The sequence below is a fragment of the Semicossyphus pulcher genome, unplaced genomic scaffold (genome assembly GCF_022749685.1).
Source record: "Semicossyphus pulcher isolate SPU_LCO1_2020_fin unplaced genomic scaffold, fSemPul1.0.p SCAF_41, whole genome shotgun sequence".
Lineage (NCBI taxonomy): Eukaryota > Metazoa > Chordata > Actinopteri > Labriformes > Labridae > Semicossyphus > Semicossyphus pulcher.
In genome coordinates, this window is record NW_027211717.1 from 362,387 (window position 1) to 375,411 (window position 13,025).

At 45.1% G+C, this 13,025-nt stretch overlaps 2 protein-coding genes across 5 annotated transcripts in view; one reads left to right on the forward strand and one right to left on the reverse strand.

The window, feature by feature from the left end:
* Window positions 1-13,025, forward strand: part of lrch1 (leucine-rich repeats and calponin homology (CH) domain containing 1) — a 61,982-nt gene that overhangs the window by 35,668 nt on the left and 13,289 nt on the right. For 2 of the 4 annotated variants that reach the window (XM_069680743.1, XM_069680741.1), the window contains exons 13-15: window positions 98-134; window positions 1,638-1,710; window positions 2,717-2,839. In XM_069680743.1, coding sequence (XP_069536844.1) covers window positions 98-134; window positions 1,638-1,710; window positions 2,717-2,839 — 233 coding nt within the window. The remainder of the gene's footprint in view (window positions 1-97; window positions 135-1,637; window positions 1,711-2,716; window positions 2,840-13,025) is intronic. The other 2 variants (XM_069680744.1, XM_069680742.1) reach the window with 1 other exon arrangement.
* On the reverse strand, window positions 9,551-9,869 carry LOC138608221 (uncharacterized; the record flags this gene model as incomplete). The annotated part of the gene is made up of 2 exons (XM_069680745.1): window positions 9,551-9,719; window positions 9,802-9,869. Coding segments are annotated over 2 exons (237 nt in total), but the record flags the coding sequence as incomplete, so codon positions are not given.

A 13,025-nucleotide genomic window follows, 5' to 3' on the forward strand; every position in this document is an offset into this window, starting at 1 on the left:
GAGGTTTTTACGTGTCGCTGTGGTGGCGTGCAGCAGTTAATCTTTGCTGCAGAATTAATCCTGTCTTTCCTCGTTTCTCTGCCTCCTTCACTCTCAGCGGGCAGGACAGTGACGACGGCATCACAACACCTAAGGTACAGTGTGCAGATACACAGAACAGGCTGTCATCATGATGATGTTAAAGAGCTAATAGGAGCTCCTATAGTGACCTTCAGTCATCAGGGCCATGATTTATCTGCAGCTCAGAACCGCAGTGATAAAAACATAAATGAGGAGATAAAGACGATGATTTCTTTGATGATACGATGGAACATTGTTTAGTCCTGGGCTGATCTGACAGTACGAGGAGCTCAGGTTGTGTAGGAGCCTGTGAGTGTGTGAGTAACAGCACTGATTTAAAGTTCTCTGAAGGCTAAACGTGTGATGCGTTCTGTAGCAGCAAGCGGAGGAAGGTGGCTATGAGTTCCAGAGGAAGCGGCAGATGATTCTAGAGAAGGCCCGGTTTGAGGCCCAGCTTGCATGTCGGGAGTATGAGTGGCATATGTCAATCAAGGTAACCGGGCAGGATGTAGGCTTTGTCCCGCCCCGTGGAGTGCTCAGTCACTCCTGTGTGTGTTTGCTGTGATGTTTAACCATGCTGAGCTTCCACATGTGTCACAGTCCAGCTGCAGGTTGCACATGTGAACACTGTGGGGAGGTTCACATGTGCTGCTCCTCATCGTCACATGTTTCATGTTTAAGTGATTTAATGAGCTGCTGAACTGACTCCTGTCCTTGAGAGGAAGAGTTCATCTGCACAAGCTGCTGATGTGATCTCTGTCTCTGTTTCATGAGCAACCAGCAACGCTACACGACGAGATCTGTGTGCTTCATGACGTCAGTGCAGCTCATCTTCTTACTGTGTTTTTCTGTGTCCTCACACACCGCAGCCTCACGGACAGTCAGACCCTCATGTTAAACAGTGATTCAGCATTCAGCGATTCTCTCGCACATCAGTATTTCTTTATTTACAATATAGTGCAGGGTTAGTGACAGGAAGTCCAGGAGCACCACCGCAGCTCAGCTGATGTCAGTCTTAGTGAAATGTGGTCCCTGTGGTCCCAGGGATCTTGGGGGTCCCGGGGGTTCCTGTGGTCTCGGGGATCTTGGAGGTCTCAGGGGTCCTTGTGATTTTGGGGGTCCCAGGGGTCCCTGTGGTCGCAGGGATCTCGGGGGTCCCTGGGGATCCCTGTGGTCTCGGGGGTCCCTGGGGTCCCTGTGGTCCCTGTGGTCTCGGGGGTTGGACTTTAGAGTATTTCCCTGCAGGGTCATTTTTACATCGACTTTGAACACAGTCCTTACACACACCTGTAACACTGAGATTGTCTTCAGTCGAAGGATTCAGAGGGTCTTTAAGACACTTGAGTCTCTTTGTGTCTCTGCTGCTTATATAAGCTGGATGAGGGTTGAAGACAGAGAGAGGGAGGGGGGAGTAACTTTAGGTCACTGACTTCATCACAGGAGTGTTTTTGTGTGTCTGTGTCTGTCAGGAGGAAGATCAGCAGCATGTTTCATGAATTATACTCTCTTCTAATCTTATAATCATTTGTTTGCTCATTAAACAGACTAACTGTCTTGTTTTGTTTCTGTGGCCTCAGCGAGATGAGCGATCTCCTGTCAGCGGTCATCCATCCTTCCACAGCCCCGTGTTCGGCCTGAAGCCGCGCTCAGGTGAGTTGGATCTGGGCTCAGAGGGAGGGAGGGATACCTGAGCTGCTGGACACTTTTACACGTTGATCGCTCTCAGAAGTGCACAATGTTTTTTTTCAAATATTTTTATTCTGTATTTTCAGCATCTTAAAGTAGACAGAAGATCTCTGTGGTAACTGTGAGGATTCTTTAAGAGCCAAATGAAGTCGCCCAAACTAAACTCTGTTCATCCCCAGCTTGTTGTATTTGTGGAGTAGTTTATGTATAAGAAAACAAAACTCACAAAAAACGCAAACACTGTTTCAAACTCTCACAATGATGTAAATAATACATCATCCAGTTTTATATTGTGTATGATTGATCTCAACCTGTCAGTCGACTGAGGTCGTTTAGCAGAGTATGAAGTAAAGTATTGTAACTGTGTGTAAGACAGAGTCGTGTTGAGGCTTCATCCTGTCATCGCTCGTCCGCTGTGTTCGTAGAAGCACACTTCAGTCCCATGCTTTTTTTAGAGCTAGCAACCATCCAGCCTTTGTTTGCTAACTGTTAGCAGTGTGTGAAATGTTGCTAACTGCTTATCAAGCTAACATGATGCTAACAGCATGTCCAGGTGATCTGTAATGTGAACTGCTACTAATCTTTATTTTGTTTTTGTGCTGTTTTGTGTTTCGTGTCGTCGTCTCTTTGTTTCCCTCCATTTTCACATTTTCTCATTTCTTACACCTGTTTTATTTCCTCCTCTCTCTGACCTGTTGCATGACTTCTGCTGTTAAAATCACTCTTTTATTCTCACCTGCCTGCACCTGTATCTCTCTGACACCTGCCTCCCATTGGTTCCTCTGTTTTTAATCCCTACCGACCGATCTTTCCGGATCCTTCTCCTGGTGTATCGGTGTTTTCGGGTCATGTTTTCGTGGAATGAACTATGCCTTGCTGTACTTGATTCACCATGATGCCCCACCTTCCTGCACTACACACGCCACGCCCACTTCCCGTGTCTCTGACAACACCCACTTCCTGGTTGTAGCCCCACCCTCGCTGCCCTGCTCGCCCCCCCCTTCCTGTCTCGCCCCCTCCCTCCTCTCACAGGCCTCGCCCCTTCATAGAGAAACATCTCGTAGCCATGAGGACGGAGGCGTGCACAGTGGCGGTAGGTTCTGCCTCTTTAAACTAACGGAGGCTGCAGAGTAGCGTGTAACACCTGGACAGGTGTCAGCTGACTGCGACTCTTTCAAACTTCCCTACACACAACTTTAATTCTGTCCCAGAACAGCTGCTGATAGTTTATCACCTGTGTCACACCTGGCTCTGTAGGACCATTATTTTCTTTAACACAGCTGACAGTTAGACTCTCACCTTTGTGAACTGTTCATATTCGCTTTCATGTTGAGAATTTGAGGAGGACTGATTGATGCCCTTCTCATTTCTGTACAGATCATATGAAGCTACAGCTAAGAGAGAGTTAGCATAGCTTAGCATACATGTTGGAAACACCTAGCCTGTCTCTGTTCAAAGGTAATAAATCCCCCACCCGGCAACTTTAAAGCTCAAAGCTCTAAAAACGCAGTATTGTTCTTATATGTGATAATTATCTCCATCCATACTAACAGCCTGAACACATGACAGTGTGGGTACACTTGACATGCACAGCTATTATTAGTTTAATGTTACGAATGGTCAGCAGCGATGGTGAGTAGAGACTTCTGTGTTTGGTGTCAGTTTCCGCCTGCACAAAATTCAGCTGTGTTTCCAACGGTCACTTTCAAGAGGGAACAAACACCTGAGTGATGTCTGAAACTCCTGTGTGATGCTCCTCTAATATTCAAACTTAAACATTGTCTGCTAGCTCACCAGTGCCTCCTTCTGGCGTGGCCTGAAATTAGATTTCTACTGCAGCTGTGTGTTCCTGCCTCATACTCCAATCTAAGATGTATTTAGATTATGGCTACTATGTGCTCATTACGAGGACATGTGTGTGAGGACGTGCTCATTACGAGGACATGTGTGTGAGGACGTGTGCATTATGAGGACATGTGTGTGAGGACGTGTGCATTATAAGGATATGTGTGTGAGGACGTGTGCATTATGAGGACATGTGTGTGAGGACGTGTGCATTATGAGGACATGTGTGTGAGGACGTGTGTACATTATGAGGACATGTGTGTGAGGACGTGTGCATTATGAGGACATGTGTGTGAGGACGTGTGCATTATGAGGACATGTGTGTGAGGCATGTGTGCATTATGAGGACATGTGTGTGAGGACGTGTGCATAATGAGGACATGTGTGTGAGGACGTGTGCATTATGAGGACATGTGTGTGAGGACGTGTGCATTATGAGGACATGTGTGTGAGGCATGTGTGCATTATGAGGACATGTGTGTGAGGACGTGTACATTATGAGGACATGTGTGTGAGGCATGTGTGCATTATGAGGACATGTGTGTGAGGACGTGTGCATAATGAGGACATGTGTGTGAGGACGTGTGCATTATGAGGACATGTGTGTGAGGACGTGTGCATTATGAGGACATGTGTGTGAGGACGTGTGTGCATTATGAAGAGATGTGTGTGAGGACGTGTGTGCATTATGAGGACATGTGTGTGAGGACGTGTGCATAATGAGGACATGTGTGTGAGGACGTGTGTGTGAGGACGTGTGTGTGAGGACGTGTGTGCATAATGAGGACATGTGTGTGAGGACGTGTGTGTGAGGACGTGTGTGCATAATGAGGACATGTGTGTGAGGACGTGTGCATAATGAGGACGTGTGCATTTTGAAGACTTGTGCATTATGAGGACATGTGTGTGAGGACGTGTGCATTATGAAGACATGTGTGTGAGGACGTGTGCATTATTGGGACATGTGTGTGAGGACGTGTGCATTATGAAGACGTGTGTGAGGACGTGTGCATTATTGGGACATGTGTGTGAGGATGTGTGCATAATGAGGACATGTATGTGAGGACGTGTTTCATTATGAGGACATGTGTGTGAGGACGTGTGCATTATTGGGACATGTGTGTGAGGACGTGTGCATTATGAAGACATGTGTGTGAGGACGTGTGCATTATTGGGACATGTGTGTGAGGACGTGTGCATTATGAGGACATGTATGTGAGGACGTGTTTCATTATGAGGACATGTGTGCATTATGAGGACGTGTGTGTGAGGACGTGTGCATTATGAGGACGTGTGTGTGAGGAAATGTGTGCATTATGAGGACATGCGTGTGAGGACGTGTGTGCATTATGAGGACATGTGTGTGAGGACGTGTGCATTGTGAGGACGTGTGTGTGAGGACGTGTGTGCATTATGAGGACGTGTGCATTGTGAGGACGTGTGTGCATTATGAGGACTTGTGTGTGAGGACGTGTGCATTGTGAGGACTTGTGTGTGAGGACGTGTGTGCATTATGAGGACTTGTGTGTGAGGACGTGTGCAGTATAAGGACATGTGTGTGAGGACGTGTGCAAAATGAGGACGTGTGTGCATTATGAGGACTTGTGTGTGAGGACGTGTGCATTGTGAGGACGTGTGTGCATTATGAGGACTTGTGTGTGAGGACGTGTGTGCATTATGAGGACTTGTGTGTGAGGACGTGTGCATTATGAGGACTTGTGTGTGAGGACGTGTGCATTATGAGGACTTGTGTGTGAGGACGTGTGCATTATGAGGACTTGTGTGTGAGGACGTGTGCAAAATGAGGACGTGTGTGCATTATGAGGACTTGTGTGTGAGGACGTGTGTGCATTATGAGGACTTGTGTGTGAGGACGTGTGCATTATGAGGACTTGTGTGTGAGGACGTGTGCAGTATAAGGACATGTGTGTGAGGACGTGTGCAAAATGAGGACGTGTGTGCATTATGAGGACATGTGTGTGAGGATGTGTGCATTATGAGGCGAGTGTGCATTATGAGGACATGTGTGTGAGGACGTGTGCATTATGAGGCGAGTGTGCATTATGAGGACATGTGTGCATTATGCCGGGCACTCTTTTCTACTTCAAAGGACTGTTTGGCGTTTAAAGTTAGTTGGGGGAAAGCCTTTAGTTGTGATTTAATGGTTAAGATAACTGTCTTAGATTTATACTATATGTCATTGAGGGTCTGAGCAGACTGATCCAAAAAGGAGTTTCACCACTCTTTGCTCTCATCTCCAGCTGTTAAAGGGTGTGTGTGGTGGCTGTGGACAAGTGTGTGAAAGACGTTAGATTCATTCTGTGCGTGTGTGTGTGTGTGTGTGTGTGTGTGTGTGTGTGTGTGTGTGTGTGTGTGTGTGCGCGTGTGTGTGTGTGTGTGTGCGTGTGTATGTGTGACTATTTATGAGTATGAGTATAAAACTCACTAAAGTCTGTCAGCTTAACATTATGGAAAGGATCAAGTACAGGGTGTGTGCACGTCCTGCAAGAGTCTTTAATTATCTTGAATCAACGCAGTAAAGAAGAAGACAACATGTATTCTTTGGCATACAGAAACAAACAGCAACAACATGATGTGCAATACTGGACTCAATAAATAGTTTCTTGCCATCTCTGCCTGCACAGTTTGATCTACAAACTTCAAACTATCGGACAAAAGAGGCCATGTTCAGATAGTGTGTGTGTGCGTGTGCGTGTGCGTGCAGCGTGCTGTAATATGAATGAGTCTGTGCACGTGTGTGTATTTTTAGCTCCTATATTTTAAGTGTTAGATAATGGTCCCTAAAGGAGTATCCCACTTCCACTAGAATGGAGTCCGACATTTTAGATGGATCACAGGCGTGTGTGTGTGTGTGTGTGTGTGTGTGTGTGTGTGTGTGCGTGTGTGTGTGTGTGTGTGTGTGTCCTCCCCGAGGCGAGCTGTGTTTCTGTCCACTGGTCTATAAAAGCCTCTGATATCAGCCTGATCACTCTGCTTTTAATGTCAGACAGTGAAACACCACAGTGTATGTTAACATGTTAGCATGCAGCCAGCAGTAACTTCATGTGTGTTTGTGATGTATGCATATTACACACATACATACACACACACACACACACACAAACTCAGGGTGATGATTGGCTGTTAATGAGGTCGAGCGGTGCTGATGTGAGCATGTCAGCTCCTGGTGATGTCACGCTCCCTGAGGCCGAACCCATCATAGACCATTATTCATAATGTTATCACACTGACACAGGAGTGTTCATGTAGAGACACACAGTTAAACACTCACACTAACGAACACTGTTCTTATCACAGCAGCAGGAGCACCTCAGAGCCACAGACACACGCTTCACGAGGTGTCAGTCAGACACCACGCTCACTATGAATGAGAACAGTAGTAATCATGTGTTCTTAAAGCTGACCTCATTTAGAGCCTCATTTTTTATTCTGCAGGAATCAGTCGACCAAACTGTCACTGCAAATGTTCCCAAATGACCAGTTCTGTTTTTAATAGAAGCAAAGACAAGAAAAGAGCAGAGAGAGATTTAAACAGGAGAATAAAACACAAGAAAAAGGAGGAGCACAAATGTTTGTAATTTAGTGAAGTACTTACTTCATGATTCAGGCGCTGGGTGGTTAAATGTAACGGCTGCAAAATGCTCTTTAATAAGGGAGAACACAGAGTACATTCAACATCTGTGGGTGTTTCTGTGGATGATCTTTGTTTACATAGATACCACATCACATGTTTCATCACGACAGTGTGACCGATATTTTATCTACACAGGAGGTCCGTCCTCACTTACAGTCATTACAATCAGTTGAATCTTTGGCCCGTTTGTCTGCAGTTCTCTGTGTAACAGATGGTTAGCATCAGCATGCTAATATAGTGATAATAAGCAGGTATAATGTTGAGCATGTTCCCCTGGTTTGTTCAGCATGTAAGCATGCTAACACTACAGCTGAGACAGGCAGGAGTAAGCTCTGCAGGTGTTGCTCATGTAAAAATATCCTCCAACATTTTAATAACCCAGAAGAGGAAGAGAGACATGAGGCTGTGCAGAGAGAGACATGTAGAGAGATGGAGGACGGGGGCGTTGTTGTGAAATGACCCACAAGATGAACCACAGAGATAAAACAATTTGCTCTTCATAATCTCTCCGCTCTTCCTCGGCCCCCCACAGAAACGACACGCCACTCAGGATTATATGACTCAGACAAACAAACTCACAGTCTGTTTATTCTGCTGAACGCTCAACAGCTTCCGCGCTAAGAACTGGCACACGACCCTGAAACACGACGACCTGATCCTGACATGTCAAACACCCGCAGGTTCCTCTCTGTCTCATCCTGCGGCGTCTGATTCTCTTTCACAGCAGCCCACTTCTCTCAAAACATATTTTTACTCCCGCTTGTATGGAGCCCTTTTATTCAGACTGTGAAGCTGTGTTGGATTTTCACAGTAAAAGTCTCAGATAATTTAAATGAGGACCATTTTCCTCGAACAGCTTGTGCAGCATTTACACTTTCTGACACCGTCATGTGTCTCAGCTGTTACTACACATGCACATTTATTTGATCTTAGACTTTATTCTGACAGTAGAATCTTCAGATTAGGACGTGTGTGATCTGCAGATCTTATTCATGTTATCGAGGCATTCATGTGACATGTAATGGGTGGAGATACATGTGCATAAGAAAGCCCACGTCATGATTAATAAACATGAATGACTTTACGGTTTAATGATGTGTGATAGTGGAACGCAGAGCTTTTGAAGTAAATGAGAGTGTTAGTGTTTTTATTTCGTACCACACAGCCCTCTCACATCAAATATTTTAACCCCAAAAAGGCAGCTCAAAGTGCTCTGTACTTAAGAATATAAATGCACAGAGCCCTTCACATGAAAACACAATAATAGTTAAAAGAAGATAAATGGATTAAAAATAGAAATCGTAACATTAGATACAAAAACCAAAGATAACGGGAGCACGTCTCGGCTCCAGCAGAACTCCCATGATTTCACTCTGACGTTTAAAGTTGTTTGACAGTAAAGTCACGTGTTTGGTGAAAGGACAGCCTCAGTAAAAGTGTTATAACTGAAGGATTCTCACGCACAGAAACATCCGTGCATTTGTTTCCCTCTTCTTCAAATGTTCTCATGAAATATGAATCACTCAATCACACGGAGAGGGTTGAGTTTACAGATCTCCTCCTCCTCCTCCTCATCACCCTGCTCCCTGCAGGATGCGTCTTCATGCTCTATCAGAGGTTCCTCCTTGAGAGAAAAACACTGCATGTGCTGTGAACACTGAAATAAAGAGGTGACATGCTCCCAGTGTAGAGGCCTGCAGCGCCCTCCTGTGGTCATTCAGGGGAACTACACACACAAGCTGTGATCAGCTTCATTCAGTGTTAAAGGCAAGTTAATGTGTAGAAAAGAGGACGAATGAGTCACCCTTCAGCTGTCTGTGTGTGTGTGTGTGTGTGTGTGTATCCTCCTACACGCTGAAAGGCAGTTGTTCTCTCTGAGCCTATTAGCATTCAAACTGAACATTATTCTACTACTTCAGATTCTATTTGTGTGAGAAATATCCTTATTTTGGATGTTTAGTGAAGTATGCTGTAAATATGAAGCTACAGTTGGTGCTAGTTAGCTTAGCACAAAGACTGAAAACAGGCAAACAGCTAGCCGGGCTGTGGTATTTTTGAAGTTATCATGAAGTTTTTTGTCCCCCTGTTGGAAGAAGGTTGTTTGAGTGATATCATCAACCAGAAGTGAACCAGTTTTAAAGCTCTGTCAGAAGACCATGTGATGAAGACAGAAACACGTCCTCTCAGACCTGTGGTTGGATGGTTGGATGGTCGGATGGTTGGATGATGGATGGTTTGATGATGGATGGTTTGATGATGGATGATGGATGGTTTGATGATGGATGGTTGGATGGTTTGATGATGGATGGTTGGATGATGGATGGTTTGATGATGGATAGTTGGATGATGGATGGTTTGATGATGGATGGTTGGATGATGGATGGTTGGATGTTGGATGGTTTGATGATGGATGGTTGGATGATGGATGGTTTGATGATGGATGGTTGGATGGTGGATGGTTGGATGATGGATGGTTTGATGATGGATGGTTTGATGATGGATGGTTTGATGATGGATAGTTGGATGATGGCTGGTTTGATGATGGATGGTTTGATGATGGATGATGGATAGTTGGATGATGGATCGTTGGATGGTGGATGGTTTGATGATGGATGGTTGGATGATGGATGGTTTGATGATGGATGGTTTGATGATGGATAGTTGGATGATGGATGGTTTGATGATGGATGGTTGGATAGTTGGATGATGGATGGTTGGATGGTGGATGGTTTGATGATGGATGGTTGGATAGTTGGATGATGGATGGTTGGATGGTGGATGGTTTGATGATGGATGGTTGGATAGTTGGATGATGGATGGTTGGATGGTGGATGGTTGGATGATGGATGGTTGGATGGTTTGATGGTTGGATGGTTTGATGATGGAAGGTTGGTTGGTTTGATGATGGATGGTTGGATGATGGATGGTTTGATGATGGATGGTTGGATGATGGATGGCTGGTTGGATGATGGATGGTTGGATGATGGATGGTTGGATGATGAATGGTTGGATTGTTTGATGATGGATAGTTGGATGATGGCTGGTTGGATGATGTATGGATAGTTGGACGATGGATGGTTTGATGATGGATGGTTGGATGGTTTGATGATAGATGGTTGGATGATGATAGTTGGACGATGGATTGTTGGATGATGGATGGATGGCTGGATAATGGGTGGTTGGATGATGGATGGTTGGATGATGGATGATGGATGGTTTGATGATGGATGGTTGGATGATGGATGGCTGGTTGGATGATGGATGGTTTGATGATGGATTGTTGGATGATGGATGGTTTGATGATGGCTGGTTGGATGATGGATGGCTGGTTGGATGATGGATGGATGGTTGGATGATGGCTGGTTGGATGATGGATGGTTGGATGATGGATGGATGGTTGGATGATGGATGGTTTGATGATGGATGATGGATGGTTTGATGATGGATGGCTGGATGATGGATGGTTTGATGATGGATGGTTTGATGATGGATAGTTGGATGATGGATGGTTTGATGATGGATGGTTGGATAGTTGGATGATGGATGGTTGGATGGTGGATGGTGGATGGTTTGATGATGGATGGTTGGATGATGGATGGTTGGATAGTTGGATGATGGATGGTTGGATGGTGGATGGTTTGATGATGGATGGTTGGATAGTTGGATGATGGATGGTTGGATGATGGATGGTTTGATGATGGATGATGGATGGTTTGATGATGGATTGTTGGATGATGGATGGTTTGATGATGGATGATGGATGGTTTGATGATGGATGGTTGGATGATGGCTGGTTGGATGATGTATGGATAGTTGGATGATGGATGGTTTGATGATGGATGGTTGGATGGTTTGATGATAGATGGTTGGATGATGATAGTTGGATGATGGATTGTTGGATGATGGATGGTTGGATGATGGATGATGGATGGTTTGATGATGGCTGGTTGGATGATGGATGGCTGGTTGGATGATGGATGGTTTGATGATGGATGGTTTGATGATGGATTGTTGGATGATGGATGGCTGGTTGGATGATGGATGGTTGGATGATGGCTGGTTGGATGATGGATGGTTGGATGATGGATGGCTGGTTGGATGATGGATGGTTTGATGATGGATGGCTGGTTGGATGATGGATGGTTTGATGATGGATGATGGATGGTTTGATGATGGATGGCTGGATGATGGATGGTTTGATGATGGATGGTTGGATGATGGATGGCTGGTTGGATGATGGATGGTTTGATGATGGATGATGGATGGTTTGATGATGGATGGCTGGATGATGGATGGTTTGATGATGGATGGTTTGATGATGGATAGTTGGATGATGGATGGTTTGATGATGGATGGTTGGATAGTTGGATGATGGATGGTTGGATGGTGGATGGTTTGATGATGGATGGTTGGATGATGGATGGTTGGATAGTTGGATGATGGATGGTTGGATGGTGGATGGTTTGATGATGGATGGTTGGATAGTTGGATGATGGATGGTTGGATGATGGATGGTTTGATGATGGATGATGGATGGTTTGATGATGGATTGTTGGATGATGGATGGTTTGATGATGGATGATGGATGGTTTGATGATGGATGGTTGGATGATGGATGGTTTGATGATGGGTGATGGATGGTTTGATGATGGATTGTTGGATGATGGATGGTTTGATGATGGATGATGGATGGTTTGATGATGGATGGTTGGATGATGGATGGTTTGATGATGGGTGATGGATGGTTTGATGATGGATTGTTGGATGATGGATGGTTTGATGATGGATGATGGATGGTTTGATGATGGATTGTTGGATGATGGATGGTTTGATGATGGGTGATGGATGGTTTGATGATGGATGGTTGGATGATGGCTGGTTGGATGATGTATGGATAGTTGGATGATGGATGGTTTGATGATGGATGGTTGGATGGTTTGATGATAGATGGTTGGATGATGATAGTTGGATGATGGATTGTTGGATGATGGATGGATGGCTGGATAATGGGTGGTTGGATGATGGATGATGGATGGTTTGATGATGGCTGGTTGGATGATGGATGGCTGGTTGGATGATGGATGGTTTGATGATGGATGGTTTGATGATGGCTGGTTGGATGATGGATGGCTGGTTGGATGATGGATGGTTGGATGATGGATGGCTGGTTGGATGATGGATGGTTTGATGATGGATGGTTTGATGATGGATGGTTGGATGATGGATGCTTTGATGATGGATGGTTTGATGATGGATAGTTGGATGATGGATGGTTTGATGATGGATGGTTGGATAGTTGGATGATGGCTGGTTGGATGATGGCTGGTTGGATGATGGCTGGTTGGATGATGGATGGTTGGATGATGGATGGTTGGATGATGGATTGTTGGATGGTTGGATGATGGATGGTTGGATGATGGATGGTTGGATGATGGATTGTTGGATGGTTGGATGATGGATGGTTGGATGATGGATGGCTGGTTGGATGATGGATGGTTTGATGATGGATGGTTTGATGATGGCCGGTTGGATGATGGCTGGTTGGATGATGGATGGCTGGTTGGATGATGGATGGTTTGATGATGGTTGAATGGATGGTTGGATGATGGATGGTTGGATGATGGATGGTTTGATGATGGATGGTTTGATGATGGATGGATGGTTGGATGATGGATAGTTTGATGATGGATGGTTTGATGATGGATGGTTGGATGGTTTGATGATGGATGGCTGGTTGGATGGATGGATGGTTTGATGATGGATGGTTTGATGATGGATG